We start from the raw sequence: 16727 nt of genomic DNA, 5'->3' as shown, positions 1-16727 counted from the left end.
ATTTGGTTAGATGATTTCAAATTTGATGATATAAAATTGTTACTATGATGGCACTGGGTTAACATGACGAATACCCCTGTTACCTCTGTCTATTAAACACACATTTCAAAATGTTGTCCTCTTTGAGTAGTACCTAACTTCTCTTAGCATTTGCACACACCTGTATATTTCCCTCGGATTCTCAGTTTACCTTAAGGTGGCTCAGGTAGTTAATGAATGAAAAAAGGACTGTGAACTCTGTTTAATATGAAAGTTCACAACTGCTCCTCTAGCATGCTGGCAGAAATGAAGAATCATTTTAAGCCAGGGGAGAAAATAACCTGGAAATTTGCTTTGATCTCATATTTTAACCTATTGTTCCACACTTAAAAAAATCATCTACTAAATGAAATTATTTTGATGTTAAATAATGCAATGATTGTACTGCTAGTGTTTTAAGGAGAAGAGAGGTAATTTTAAAATTAGATGCTTAGCTTCAGAATTACATAGCAAAAGATACTTGTTCCCAGGTTATCTGTCTGGAAAGACCCAAGATAATATCTTATGTATGACAATTTAATACTTGAAACATAGTCAGCTTGGATTTATGAGTCGTTAATTTTTAGATATCACCAACTATTTATATTTTATTTTCTTAATGGCTGAATATACAACTATGAATCCTTAAGGCACTGTATATTTCCATTGGGCCAATCCTTAAAGCTAATATTCCAGTGGTTCCATTAAAGGAAAGAAAATGTTAAAATATATTTATTCTATGTACGTAGAAGCTTACATGTGGAAACATAAATACATGCAACACATAAATCTTTGTGTTTACATATGCAGCTTTTCTTCCAGCGATGATAGGTGCCCTAGAAATATTCACTAATCTTTGCAACACCCCAGAGGGTAAGTAGCAAGAATTATTATCTTCATATTGCAGGTGAAATTCCTAGGTAGGGGCAGATTAAATGACTTGGCCAGGTCACTCTCTAAGTCACTTAGGAAGCTAGAAATAAAACTCCAGACTCTTGACTTTTAGTTCTCATTCTGAGTCATTGCATTCCTGAAAACAGAGGGACAGACCTGTCGGTATTTGTGCTGCTTTTCCTCATTTGAAAAGGAACCATTGATGTAAATCCTGTCCCTGTTAAGGAAACCTTGCTGTGTGGCACTTGCACACACATGATACTGACTCCCCGAAGGGCAGTTTAGAGCATAGTCTGCCGTTACAGTGAATGAGCTCAGGTGACAAAAGTATATCAGTAAAGCCAGCTTCTCGCGGGCGCAGCCCTATGAAGAACTAAAAGTATTGGGAGTTTCCATAACTTCAGAGATTTGGATATTTTCTTTAACATCTATAGTGATTCAACCCACCTTGTTAGTTGACTTTCTCTCTAGTAATTTCAAATTGCCCATATCGTTGAAGTCAATATTCTAAAAGGCTTGGCCCCTGCCCTCAAGAAGCATGTACCTTACACTTACTAAGATGTGCTTAATGGTACAAAATATGCATTAGCATTGCCCCAAACCTTCCTGCACATCGTCTCTTCTCCTTCTTTGATGTTATTTTTTTTTTATTAGCTACCTGGGTTAGACTTGAAAGCTGAAGAGTGGCTGGGACCCTCAGCATTTCTCTTTCACCATGGCAGGCTGTAAACTGGGAATATCAGGCCCCCATTTGGTCACCGAGCAGCCCTTCCTGGGGTATGCTTGTCTGTCTGTCCCCAGCAGCCGGGATAAAATCACATGCAGTCTTTACTCTCTCTCCTCCTCAGGTTGGCACATGATGGGCTGGTGGCTCATGTCAAGGTACTTTGTGCTCTGGTGCCTTTTTTCTGTGGAATACCTCCTTCTAGTATGACTTCACTTTTCTGTTAGTGAGCACTTTCCCCCATAAATATGACCGAACAGGTGTTGCTCTGCCGCTAACTGAGTTTCCAGCTGTCATTCTTTGACATAGACCCGGCAAAATCTGTTGTTTCGCCCTTTTCGGCAGACTAGAGAACCATCAAGCCTGAGATGGAGGTCTTCCTTGCAGGATATGGCAGTTTTGTTGCCAGAAGATGGTCGGGAAAGCCTGGCTGGCTAACAAAGGCAGGCCTTCAGCAGCTGGGTGTAGTTCCAGTTCTGCATCCCCTTTGGCAGGAGCACAGAGGCTGCTGCAGTGTGGCCAGCCAGCAAAATTAGGAAATAAGGACCTCTTTTATTTACTCAGGCTGCTGAATCATGGGCATTCCTGTCTGCTTGGAGAAAAGTCAGGCGGCTCTACTTTCCACTGAAAGTCTCAGGAGTGTTTGAGACTTTCATCTCCGAGTGTTCACACACTTGTTTTAATGTGCTTTATGGAAATGGTGAAACTCAGCAAGTACAGTTGCTGTAGAAAAACATCTGTACTAACTATGCACACACATTTGCATCTTTAAATAGACTTTTAGGCTGCGAAGCTGGTTTTCCAGCGAAGTTTTTTTTATTTTTTTTTCCGGCTGTAAGAGCTATAGCTGTCCCAGAGTCGGCTAGCGTGAAGTGACTGATTCCAAAAATTAAAATTTAACATGGACATGTTAAGTACTTCACATTGAAATGCAGAAAACTTGCCATAACACAGAAAGACATTCCTGTAAGTAGCACTTAGTGGGTGCTGAAGGGAAAAAAAGTTCAAGTTGATTCAGAAACCAGAGTTGAAAGAATCCTCCATAGTTTCTTCCATATGAAAAAAGAACTTGAGATTGTTTAAAACTGTATTAGCCGTTTCAACCTAGTTTGCATTGTGATTGCCAAAAAGCTTAAGTTAATGGGGATGGGCAGCTTTCAAAGACTTAGGTGGACCTCAGAGAATGTTGGCAACACCATCACCACCACAGACGTCTTGGGAGAGTTTGATACCCTTGGAGCATGGACCAGCCCCACTGGGAGTTTAGTCAGTGAGTTCCTTGTGTGTCCCTGGGAGAATAGGTCCATTTATAGTACTAGCAAGTGAGTTTTTTACAATTTAGATTTTAAAACAGAAATCAGCCTTTCATGAATCCTTTATTTATTTTTCTAAAAGTAGCATTCCCTGTTCAAACTTTTTACTTCTGCTCAATCTATTCCATCCCCCAGCCCAAGCCTTATGAATTCTGTTGTTGATTCCATATATTTCAATTATAAAGACACAATATCTGTGATTATCACTTTTTTTTCCGCCAAAGACCAAGTAATAGGGACAGGAGAGAGAGAGGAGACGGTTTCCAGCTCCCCTGAATCCTACTTTGAGTAAAAACGTGATTCTAACCCTCAGCTCACTTGACATGTAGTTGAAATTTACAAGTTTAAGACAACAGTTATGTAATAGATATAGTCAGGCATGGCTCACAGACCAGAACCTGATTTAAGCATGGTGTCAGGGATTGCACACTATTCATAATGGTCTATTGCTCTATAATTCTTTGTGCATTTGTATAATAATATATCATGCCTGGACACAATCTACAATTTAATAATAAATTTACTTGCTAAATTTTCAGGCTCACTAGTTATATCCTTCCAGTCTAGATGCATGACAAATTCTGATTCACTGTTTTCCCCAATTGCACAAATGAGATGATGTTTTTGGAAATATTTTTAAGTGAAACAACAGGATATAAGCTTAAAAGATGAATGTGAAATATGGTAGATTTTTACCTAGAATGCTGAGAAAATTTAATAAATAGTAATTTTTTCAGTTAGGGGAAATGTCTTAAACTTTGGTTTGTTTTAGGGAATACCAGCTTTAGGTGACTTATAATTTTTTAAGGGGAAAGCTAGAATCATCGAGTTTTTTGTTTTTATGTGTTTAAAATTGTCTGTCTATATGTTAGGTAGTGACTTGAGTTTATCCACGTATGTTCTCTGTATGTATTCACCTTTAAATTTAAATCACACCCACAATTATCAGACCCTTTCTTATGCTGGATTATATGTTGGGTTATAGACTCATATAAATGAGGATGCAAAATCATGAGGTTTTCAACTTGTATTGCGAAGCTTTGTTGCAGTGGGCAGGAATCCAGGAATGGTGTTTGGTTGTTTTCTCAGAGTTAGATGGTTGCCATCTGGCATTGATAGTGAGATGGTGTTGTCATCAGTTTCTAGATGCAGGAAAGGAATGATCCTCATCTGTTTCCTGTGGATAAGCAAGAGGTTGATAATCTAGCAAAATCTTGTTACCTTAAAGAAAGCAGACATGGAATTTGTTTACATAATGCTTGCCAGTTTCTACTTTTATGTTAATAATATAGCTTGCTAGGTAACTTTAGCTTTGAAGAATTTAAAAACTTATTTGATTGTATGCTAACTGAATATTATTAGAATGTCCTAATAATGTTCTAATTGAACCTATTTTTCTAATAGAATCACTATCCCCACCAGCTCTGCTCTGCTGTGTGGCCTTTACTTGTCTGCATTTATGAAGAATCTTGCTCTTTTGCAGAGTGAAAAGCTTTTACGATTTTTTCTGATCTTGAATGATAGATTGTTTTGAAAAGCAAAAAAGAAGTTTCAAAACCCATTGGAGAAGGTCTTATTTTCCACTTGGATGTTAAGAGAGCACAGAAGTAAGAATACACATTTGCTAAGGACATAGTTAAAAAGCCACCTAATATGAGGTAGGGTTACTTTATGGATAGCTTGCTAAGGTTATATCTGGCTTTCAGTCTTGTTTGTCTTCTCTTTGTTACTCATAAATCTTTCAGCATTTACCATAATCATTTATCACTTTTCCTGTTTCCAGTTTTTCACAAGTTTCTTTGTCTCTGCTCACCTCAAAGTGCAGGTCCTGTTTGGCTAAGGAAGTTCATGCTGCTGAAGCTTTTACAAAAGGAAGAAATGGTGGGCCACCTCTTGAACTTTCCAAACAAAATACACTGTTACAATCTGGCCCTTGTGAAACTCTCATTTTTTCTTGATCCTGGCTGATCCTTGCTACATGTAATATCAGGCAATACCCTTCTAACATTTAATAATCCATTTTCTGGCCTATGGTATTCGAATCTTTCAGTTATTGAAGAAATCCTAGTTGTCTTTCATTACACAGACGTAATTATTATTGTGTTTTCTGTCTTCTTTCATGTGCTTACTTTTTAATATTTTTTTGCTGAAAGCAATAAGGTCTGTATCAATAAGAACCCCATAAAAGATTTTGGTCTTCAGAATTGCCTTTTTATATAAAAACAAGCAAAATGCAGAGGGAATTTTTTATTAAATATTAGACATCTGGGTTGACTGCATTAATTTTAAATCATTCCTGTAATATTTCCTCTTTTCATTTGGCTCTTCAGATGCTCACACAATATGCAAATCATTTTACAATGAATACAAAAGAAACATTAAATATATTAAAATCTGCATTTTAATAAAATTGTCAATGTGTAATATATACCTTGCTTCTAAGGAAGAATGATAAAAAGTAATAAAAGTGTAATTTAGACATAGAACTATTTAATATCTTTTTATATTTTACAGCCCAGTAAAAAGTAAATGTAGAATAAAAGCTTTGGGCTCAGATTTTAAGTATTCCACTCAAATATTCTCTTCCCTATTTTTCTTCCTGAAAGGTTGTAAATGGTCCAGCTATGTGTACTTGTTGAAATGGTACAGTAAACTCGTTCTTGAATTCTCAGTACGTAAAATGGAATGTTTCATTGCTTCTCATTTCAGATGGAGTGGATGTTGAAGATGATCCCACTTGCTCTTGGCCAGCTTCCTCACCATCCAGCAAGGACCAGACTTCCCCTAGCCATGGAGAAGGGTGTGATTTTGGAGAGGAAGAAGGCGGCCCTGGACTCCCATATCCATGCCAATTCTGTGACAAGTCGTTTAGCCGCCTCAGCTACCTAAAGCACCATGAGCAGAGTCACAGTGACAAACTGCCTTTCAAATGCACCTATTGCAGTAGGCTGTTCAAACACAAGCGGAGCCGAGATCGCCATATCAAACTCCACACAGGGGACAAGAAGTACCACTGCAGTGAATGTGATGCTGCGTTCTCCAGAAGTGATCACTTGAAGATCCACTTAAAGACTCACACGTCCAACAAGCCATATAAATGTGCCATTTGTCGCCGTGGCTTCCTGTCCTCTAGTTCCTTACATGGACACATGCAGGTTCACGAGAGGAACAAGGACGGTTCCCAGTCCGGTTCCAGGATGGAGGACTGGAAGATGAAGGACACTCAGAAGTGCAGTCAGTGCGAGGAAGGCTTTGACTTCCCAGAAGACCTCCAGAAGCATATTGCCGAGTGCCACCCTGAATGCTCCCCAAATGAGGACCGAGCAGCCCTCCAGTGTGTCTACTGCCACGAGCTCTTTGTAGAGGAGACCTCCCTCATGAACCACATGGAGCAGATGCACGGCGGGGAGAAGAAGAACTCTTGCAGCATTTGTTCTGAGAGTTTCCACACAGTTGAGGAACTGTACAGCCACATGGATAGTCACCAGCAACCCGAGTCCTGCAATCACAGCAACAGCCCTTCCCTGGTCACGGTGGGCTACACCTCTGTGTCCAGCACGACTCCAGATTCCAACCTCTCAGTGGACAGCTCAACCATGGTGGAAGCTGCCCCGCCAATCCCAAAGAGTCGAGGGAGAAAGAGGGCTGCCCAGCAGACCCCTGACATGACTGTGCCCTCGAGTAAACAAGCAAAAGTTACCTACAGCTGTATTTACTGCAACAAGCAGTTATTTTCAAGTCTGGCAGTTCTGCAGATTCATCTGAAAACTATGCATTTAGATAAGCCCGAACAGGCCCATATTTGTCAGTATTGCTTGGAGGTATTGCCCTCACTCTATAACCTAAATGAACATCTTAAGCAAGTGCATGAAGCTCAGGACCCAGGTCTGATTGTTTCTGCCATGCCCGCCATAGTCTACCAGTGTAACTTCTGCTCTGAAGTTGTCAACGACCTCAACACTCTTCAGGAACACATCCGATGTTCTCACGGATTTGCAAACCCTGCAGCTAAGGACAGCAACGCGTTCTTTTGCCCCCATTGCTACATGGGGTTTCTCACTGACTCTTCCCTTGAAGAGCATATAAGACAGGTCCATTGCGACCTCAGTGGCTCCCGATTTGGGTCTCCAGTGCTTGGGACTCCAAAAGAACCAGTAGTAGAAGTGTATTCTTGTTCCTATTGTACGAATTCTCCAATATTCAACAGCGTTCTTAAACTGAACAAGCATATCAAAGAGAATCATAAAAACATTCCCTTGGCCCTGAATTATATTCATAATGGGAAAAAATCCAGGGCCTTGAGCCCCCTCTCTCCTGTGGCCATAGAGCAGACATCTCTTAAGATGATGCAGGCAGTGGGAGGTGCGCCTGCACGTCCGGCTGGAGAATATATCTGTAATCAGTGTGGTGCTAAGTACACATCCCTAGACAGCTTTCAGACTCACCTAAAAACTCATCTGGACACTGTGCTTCCGAAATTGACCTGTCCTCAGTGCAACAAGGAATTCCCCAACCAAGAATCCTTGCTGAAGCACGTTACCATTCATTTTATGATCACCTCAACGTATTATATCTGCGAGAGTTGTGATAAGCAGTTCACATCAGTGGATGACCTTCAGAAACACCTGCTGGACATGCACACCTTTGTCTTCTTCCGCTGCACCCTCTGCCAAGAAGTTTTTGACTCAAAAGTCTCCATTCAACTTCACTTGGCTGTAAAACACAGTAACGAAAAGAAAGTCTACAGGTGCACGTCTTGCAACTGGGACTTCCGCAATGAGACCGACTTGCAGCTCCACGTGAAACACAACCACCTGGAAAATCAAGGGAAAGTGCACAAGTGCATTTTCTGTGGCGAGTCCTTTGGCACTGAGGTGGAGCTTCAGTGCCACATCACCACTCACAGTAAGAAGTACAACTGTAAGTTCTGCAGCAAAGCCTTCCATGCCATCATTTTGCTGGAGAAACACTTGCGGGAAAAGCATTGTGTGTTTGAAACCAAGACTCCCAACTGTGGAGCAAATGGGGCTTCTGAACAAGTGCAGAAGGAGGAAGTGGAGCTGCAGACCTTGCTGACCAACAGCCAAGAGTCCCACAACAGTCATGACGGGAGCGAAGAAGATGTGGACACCTCGGAGCCTATGTATGGGTGTGACATTTGTGGGGCAGCCTACACGATGGAAACTCTGCTGCAGAACCACCAGCTCCGAGACCACAACATCAGACCTGGAGAAAGTGCCATCGTGAAGAAGAAAGCCGAGCTCATTAAAGGGAATTACAAGTGTAACGTGTGCTCTCGAACCTTCTTCTCGGAAAATGGCCTACGTGAACACATGCAGACCCACCTAGGCCCTGTCAAACACTACATGTGCCCTATTTGTGGAGAGCGGTTTCCCTCCCTCTTAACTCTTACCGAACACAAAGTCACCCACAGTAAGAGTCTCGATACTGGAAACTGCCGGATTTGCAAGATGCCTCTGCAGAGTGAAGAGGAGTTTTTAGAGCATTGCCAAATGCATCCTGACTTGAGGAATTCCCTCACAGGATTTCGCTGCGTGGTCTGCATGCAGACAGTGACCTCCACCTTAGAACTCAAAATCCATGGGACATTCCACATGCAAAAGACAGGGAATGGGTCTGCGGTTCAGACCACAGGGCGTGGCCAGCACGTCCAAAAACTGTACAAGTGCGCATCTTGCCTCAAAGAATTCCGTTCCAAGCAAGATCTGGTGAAACTTGACATCAACGGCCTGCCATATGGTCTGTGTGCTGGCTGTGTGAATCTCAGTAAGAGCGGCAGCCCAGGCATCAACATCCCTCCCGGCACGAATAGACCAGGCTTGGGCCAGAATGAGAATCTGAGTGCCCTTGAGGGAAAAGGCAAGGCAGGGGGACTGAAGACTCGCTGCTCTAGCTGCAACGTTAAGTTTGAGTCTGAAAGTGAACTCCAGAACCACATCCAAACGGTCCACCGAGAGCTCGTGCCAGATAGCAATAGCACACAGTTGAAAACTCCGCAAGTATCGCCAATGCCCAGAATCAGTCCCTCCCAGTCGGATGAGGTAACTTGCCTTTTTAATGTTTGCTATTTAACCTCCTCAAGAAACTGTCTCCACTTTACATTTACACTTTCCTGGCTTTATTCATTGACATGTGCCAAGAGATGCTTAGATTGAAATGCACTGTTTTTTCCCCCCTAGCCATTAGCTAGCAATTACTTGCTTCTTGATAAGCAGCATTTTGGCTTGAATGGTGCAAAATAGGACTAATTCCAGTCTCCCTAGGATATTGTCTTCTCTATGACTGAAGAGACCGGCGCTCATGCCAACACCACTGAGATCTGGAATCTCAGCATAGCTTCACCGCGAGTTGAAATCCCCAGCTATGACTTGTGTGTATGGCAGAGAGATAATGACATAAAAGTAAGATACTATGAGCCAACGTGCTGGCTTAGGGTAAATTAAAAAGAATATATATATTTGTGGATAACAAATTGGGTAGACATGGCTTTTTAATGCTGTGTTCTCGACCCTCACTGTTTTTCTTTGTCTTCTGAGTAGTGGGGAAAATATTTTCTCACAACAGAATTTTCTAAAAGCCCCTGTATTTATTAAGCACCACATGCCCAACCTTCCTTTTAAAGGCACCAGCCCAGCGTCTTCGCTCTCTGGGTTTGGGTTTCAAAATTAGTAGGTTTTTTCTTAGTTTGTATAGTTTCATGTTTTCTTTGCTACAATGAGTACAAAAAACAAGTTCATTTACAATGAAATAGTTTTCCGAGTGATCATTCCTTGGAGCTGAGCAGAGGTTGGCTCACTTTGTTATAACTTCTTTGTGGTTTATCACCTGGTTTCTAATAGTTCTTTCCACTTCCCTACCTGCCCCTATCTGGAGATCCATCCAAATGAAAACCCCGGGGAGATCCATCTCCTTTCAGTTTGGGGTCACTGCATTTTCCTTATCTTGTCTCTGCATTCACACCCTCTTGGAGGCCCCCCTGCATCTCCCTGCAGATAGCCATCAGTCAGCTGGTAGGGGAGAAGTGGAAGACTAACACAGAGCCCATCCTTGTAAAATGTGGCATCTGCGTGACAGGCAAGCTCCCAAACTTTGAAGCTGCTTTCGTTTTTCTCCTGCTCAAGTAAATCTGCACCTTTCTCTCATTTAAATAAATGAAGTCCTTTCAAACTGATGAGGACAGCTGGAAGAACATGGTTTTCATAATGGCTCGTGCCTCATGTGTTGAATCAAGTAATTTCTTTTGAAACAAATATTGGTAGTTATAATCATATGAAATGAAATTTTTTTCAACTTTTTATTTCAAAAATGTTTAAAGATATGGAAAAGATAACAGGATGACACAATGAGCATGTGTTTATGTATCTATATCACAGATTTACCAGATAGAAACATTTTGTCACGTTTCTCTCTCTCTTTGAAACCTTTTTTATTAAACTGAGTGACATGAAAGTAAGTTTCAGATATCATGTTATCTCCTAAGAATAAGGACATTTTCCTAAATAAACATAATATCATTAGCTAAGGCAATTAACTAAATCAGCTAAAGAAATTAAGTAAATCTATAATATCTCTATAAGAAGTCCATATTCAAATTTCCCCAGTTGTCCTGAAAATGTCTTATTTTTAAAGTGCTTATGAATGAGAATTAAAAAAAAATTTTATGCAGAAAATTACTCCTCTCCCCCTTTTTTATTTTGATATGCTTAACTGGTATAGAGGAGTTTGTATATTCATGTTTAATTTAAATAGCATATAAAGTTGATTTGAAATAACTATTTGTGTGTATGCGTATGTGTGAGTGTGGTGGTATGTGTTCATTTAAAAGCAAGCAAAACCAGGTTCCTGTGTCTTAGTGGATTGTTTGTGGAAAGGCATATGCCTATTTCTTCTTATCGTCTCCCGGATGCTATTTTCTGATATTTCTAAATTGCTAGATATATTATAATACCATTTGAAGTGAAATGTTTTTAAAAGGAAGGAGAACATATTTACACATTAATTTGGTTAGAGTTACTTGATTAGAAGAACATCTTTAAGGGATGGTCAAGTCTTTAATTATGCCTAAAATCTTAAGATAATTATAAGGTTTAACTACATCCTGCACATACATAGAATAATATATGAAATATTTTTTAAAGTACTTTTTAATTGTAATTCTTATGGTAGTGTTTTGTTAATACCTAGCTACTGAGAGTTAAAATGACTCCTTATGCAGAAGGCTACTTCTTTATTAAACCTGATTAATAAGACCTTGTAACAATGCCCTTAATTGAGCAGATACTAGGATTCAGTTGTACATGTTTCCTTTGTCCTCAGAAGTTCACTAATTTATTCAAATTTTCATCATTGTTATTATTTTTCTTCATTATACTGTTTAAGTCATAAAATTTTATGTGCCCACTTCCTTTCTGAAACTCTCTACAGTTAAAAGTGTACAGTAGACCATAATATTTGGACTTGACATAGAAAATTATGTAAACATATGTAAAGTTTTACCAAAAGAAGCCTATAAATAATGTGTCAGCAAGAAAAAGACATATAATAAATACTAATTTGTTTACATTTTTTGTTAGCTGAGTTATGCTTCTGTGACTTTTCATTATGAGTAATGTGTAAATTTTTCACCAGTGTAGGTAAAAGAGAAATTATTACGTTAAGTCTTTGCCAAAAGACAGGTATGCCATGTGGGAATAAATTTTATATCAAAAAGAAGTATGACGTCTGTTTCTATTGACTTAGATGTCCTAGGTAGGAATTGAAGGACTTAGTGATATAGGTGGTATTTTCATCTCTTCTTGCTGAGGATTGAGACATCAGAAGAGAAAAGAAGACCACAGGAGGTAATAAAACCTGGATACATAGAGATCGTCAAGAACAAGATTAAATTTTTCAGGACTATGACTTACAATCACATAAAGGTATTGGTAGACACTGGAATGCATCTTTTAAAGACTGAAAAGAATGTTATTTCGTCAAGACTAGGTTACCTATTTAAAAGGGATTTAGGTATAATCTAGGGAAGGGTGAGTACTACATAAACTCCTACAAGCCAAGAAGTGGAGGAAAGACAAGGCATGTGACACAAAGGAAGGCTCATCATAGGTAGCTGTCATGTAATGGAGAAATTTGGAGTTGAAGACAGATCTGAATTTGAACCCCATTTCTTCTGTGTAATGCTTTCTGAATTTGTGAAAAATGTGTTCTTTGTGCCAAAATCCTTTGATTATTAATCTAAGTTTTATGGAGCCTTTGTTTAGGATAAAATTGGGGGTGGCCTATTCATTTCCTTTTGCTCCTCAAATGTTAAGTATGATCTAAATTTGTGCATAGCCTACAATGATTCCATAAATGGTAGAGATAATTTGAGACAGGAAGAACACTGGCCATCCAGCTTTTTCCACATATGAAGCATCTTGCAGAGTTATTGACATTTACTATGTGTTGAATAAATGTTAGTTCTTTTTCTGGCGTTCATTGACACTGGCTTGGCTCTCTGGTCAGGTGCTGCCCATCTGGACCTCAAAATGTTGTCTCATGATGATACTGGAAGCATGTGTTCTTCTGCCTCCATTTCTACAGGACTGTTTTTAGCCAGGTGTCTCTGAGAATTATTTACTCACGTTTCAATTCACACCATCCCTATCAGTCCATTGAAATTACTCTTGCAAGGGTTACCAATTATCTCCATGTTGCTAGATGCACATATAGCGCCACAGAATCAGAACTAGAAGGGACAATGCAGATCATCTGATTAGGCTGCCTTATTTTACAAACAGCAAAAAAGGCCCAAATAGATTGGGATCTGTCTAAGATCACACAGCTAGTAACTGGTAGACAAGACGCTCTGAGAATGCAGGCCTCTAACCCCAGGTTCAAGATTCTCTTTTCACAGTTCCACTGGCAGTTTCCTCTAGCTGCAAATTCATCCCTGTCCTTTTCATAAAATCCTCGCAGTAGTGCTGTCTTATTTTGTCTTGTCACTCACTTCCTCCACCCATTGCAAGGAATCTTCTGCTTCCATCACTTTCCTGCAACTGACTTCTCTAAGGTCTCTACTGACCTAATTGACCAAGAATGCAAAACTTATTCTAGTTTACTTACTGCTCTACTTGTCACTATTGGCCGTTCCCTCTGCATTGAACTTCTGTCTTCCCTCCTGGTTCCCTTCATACCTCTTTGGATGTTCTGTAGCCTTCTGCTTCCTCTTCCTGCTCCTGTAAGTTAGTGTCCTCACTGCTACTTTCACTCTGCATGTACTTCATCCACTCTCATGGCTTTAACTACCACCTTTTATGGACGACTCTCCAAATGGTATCTCCAAAAGACAGGAGGAAACTGGCGGAAATATTCTGTATCTTGATTGTGGTAGTGATTACATGATGGTATACTAATACCCACCAGATGTAAAACTAGTGAAAACTTTATATGAATTATACCTCAATGAAGTTGATTTAAAAAAAATGGTGTATCTGACTCAAGCCTCTCCACTGACCTTCAGACTCATACACCCAGCTGCCTACTGTATATATTCACTCACGTGTTCCTGTGAACTTCAAATGCAGTGAGTCCTTAATTGAACTCATCATCGTTTCTCCAAACCTGCCTTTTTTCTTATATTTTCTATTTCACTTGTGCATCCACTGATCTTAATCTCTTCTTTTTCTCCACATTCAGTTGGTCATCAAGACATATAGATAGCGATTATATATAATTTGCAAATAAATATATTTCTTGAATCTATCCCCTCCTCTCCATCCCCTTACCATATAAGTTCAATCTCTGATTGTCTTTCACTAAACTACTGAAGCAGTGTCCTAATTGTTTCTTCGGACTTTAGTCTTATCATTTTCAAATCCATCTCCACAAGGTTGCCAGAACAATCTATCTAAACACAAATCTGAGTAGCATGCTCCTCCCTATTTGAAATATTTTAAGTGCTCTGCATTTCCATCCTTATAGAATGATATAATAACTGTGAAATATCAGACTCTTCAGGTTCTGGCCCTGATAAATTTCCCCTCCTTTCCTTACCTTTCACCTTAGGCTGTAGTTGGAATTGCTTTAATTACCCTACACGGGACATACTCCTCTGTGTCTTGCTAAGCCTATCTACTTCCTTCTGCTCAGTAATCTCTCTCCTCCTGACTGCCTTCCACTTTCCAGGAGGCTGTTCAGGTAACCTTTTATTTGGAGATCAGGTACTCCAGAAGGCTTCCTCTGACCCCAAATTCTCACCACAAACATTTCCTTTCCCCTTGAATGCCCTGTGTATACACTGCATCCTAAATACTATATAAAAATTGTTACATTGCTTTATAATTATCTCTTTACATTTCTGATTTCTTCCTATGAATTCCTTGGGGCAAGAATTTCCTCAATCTCATATTCCTAATGCCTCTGCCAAATGCCTCCGTGGATGGGTGCCGTGGAGCTGTGTCTGGCTGGTGGCTCTCCCAGAGCCCTTTCCCATCCATGGCAGCATGCAGGACAGCTGGTCGTCTAGCTTTTTTCATGCAGGAATCACCTGGCACAGTGACTAGAACCTAGAAGGTGTTGAATAAATGTGTCTTCTTCTTCTGAGTGTGTTAACTATAGGAATGCTATTCATATTTTTACCCCTTTTGGACTCAAGTTGTTGTTTCATTGTCATTGAAGTTCTGTCATAGATGCTGTGAGCATGTACTAGTCTGCTGTTGTTATCCCAACCCATCTCGAGGCCTGCTTTCCCAAAGAAGTTGTAATTGCTCCTAGCAAGGTTGCCAGTGGTTTCCAGGTTCCAAAGAAAGCCTTTCTGTCCTCATCATCTCTGTAGCACTAGGCAGAGTGGACAGCTCTTTCCTGGCCTTGCACCTCTCTGACTTCATGGCATTCCCTGTCCCAGTTTTCTTCCTTCTTGTGCCTTTAGAGGTTTTTCCTCCTGTGCCTGATCTGCAAGTGCAGAGATTCTTTGGGGCTCATCCTTGGCCCTCTCTTCCTTCTCTGTCTGCTCTCTCAGTAGGCATCTCATCTATTCATGTGGCTGTAACTGTCTCTATGCTAAGAATTCCTAAATTCATGTTTCTAGCCTGGCTCTCCTCTTTGTTCCAGATTGCTATGTTCTGCAGACAGCTTGGCTTTTCCATTTGTATCTCTTTTAGATTTCTGAAGTGTACTGTGTACAAGCTAAACTCTTGATTCTCTCTCCTGTTTTTTTTCCAGACTTCCCTCATTTTAGGACAGGGAACCACCCTACACCCAATTATTCAAGCAAGAAACCTGGGAGTCATTCCTGATTCCTCCCTTTCCCTCATTCCCCACATCTCATTTATTAATAAGTACCGTTGATTCTACCTCCAACAAGTATCCCGTTCATGTCTTTCCATCTCCAAAGCCATCACTGTGGTCTCGGCTGCAATCATTTCTTGCTTGGATAGTGTAGTAGCCTACCCGTGATTCCTCTCCTTTATCTTCTGCCTGCTTCCAACTCGTTCTTCATGCTGCAGGTGGAAGGAATCTTGTAGACATATAAATTGTATGAAGTCACTTAAAATTCTTCAGTGGCTTCCCATTTCACTCAAATAAAATCCCACCTTTCACCAGTGTACGAGGCCACTCCCAGTCTGGCTGCTTTCACCTTGTCCAGGGTGGCTCTTCCTTATGCACTGTGCTCGGCCTCCTGGCCTCCTGAGCGGGGGTCTACTTCAGAGCCCTCACACGAGCTTCTTCCTCACCTGGACAACATTTCCGAAGCAGCCTTCTGCACCACTGGCTCTTTCTCATCTGTCACATGGACCTCCCTTGAAAATCTTATCAAAGTTAGTCTCTTCCTTGGGATTTTCTTTTAAAATTGTCATTATTTGTTTACCTGCTTATTTCCTTCTTCTCCTTTATTACCTCTGCACACCCAACATGCTTATCACAAGGGCTCGGTAAATATCAATTGAGTAAATGAACATAGTATAAACACTTCAAAATGACAATAATAGTATATACTCCATCTTTAGATGTATATGCAAGTATATCTAGTAACTAATACATATAAATAAGTTTACCCAAAAGTACTTAGATGCTTTAAAGTTGGGTTTGATCTGAAAACATTAAAATAAGCTTAAGTTTCTTGAAGTTTCTCAAAATTCAAAGCTCATCTTTAGTATGAAAGTCTGTTTGAAGTGTCTTAAAGTCAGTATTCTTTCTTCAGGGTTCTTGTACTGAAAATGGAAGTGTATATGGTGACAATTCAGAAGCTACTCAAGTTCCACAGTTTTTTATTTTGTTGTATATAATAAAAATTTCCATGTAAGGTTGAAAAAAGAAACCTTAAAGTTTTTATATGTCAAATTGCTGATAATAAGTTTTGCTGAGTTAAAAGAGCAAAAATAGGGGCTGGCCCCATGGTGTAAAGTTTGGTGTGTTCTGCTTTGGCAACCTGGATTTGCAGGTTTGGATCCTGTGCACAGACCTACACCACTCGTCAGCCACACTTTGGTGGTGAACAACATATAAAGCAGAGGAAGATTGACAACAGATGTTAGCTCAGGGCTAATCTTCCTCAGCAAAAAAAAAGAAAAGATCAAAAATAGATGAGTTAAGCTCCCTCTGAATAAACAGTATTTTAAAATTAAGTGAAAAATTTACATGACCAAATAAGTTTGTAAGATTCAAGATGTTCTTCAAATAGACTGAAGTTGCTTTGCCAAGTCCAATCTGCTCTCGGATTTAGTGTTGTTGTGTTCAATATTTGTTTGGCATCTACAATGCACTAGAACAGGGAGTTAATG

At 40.0% G+C, this 16727-nt stretch overlaps 1 protein-coding gene across 8 annotated transcripts in view; it reads left to right on the top strand.

Moving 5' to 3' along the window:
* ZNF521 (zinc finger protein 521) overlaps positions 1-16727 on the top strand; it is a 273513-nt gene that overhangs the window by 108002 nt on the left and 148784 nt on the right. For all 8 annotated transcript variants that reach the window (XR_011441446.1, XR_011441447.1, XM_023647587.2 and 5 more), the window contains one exon: positions 5659-9011. Coding sequence is in view for 6 of the 8 variants with exons in the window: in XM_023647587.2 (XP_023503355.1) it covers positions 5659-9011 (3353 nt within the window). In the remaining 2 variants the exon portion in view is untranslated. The remainder of the gene's footprint in view (positions 1-5658; positions 9012-16727) is intronic.

The sequence above is a fragment of the Equus caballus genome, chromosome 8 (assembly GCF_041296265.1).
Source record: "Equus caballus isolate H_3958 breed thoroughbred chromosome 8, TB-T2T, whole genome shotgun sequence".
Taxonomy (NCBI): Eukaryota; Metazoa; Chordata; class Mammalia; order Perissodactyla; family Equidae; genus Equus; species Equus caballus.
Note: the sequence above shows the minus strand (reverse complement) of the source record. Positions and strands in the feature narration are given on the sequence as shown.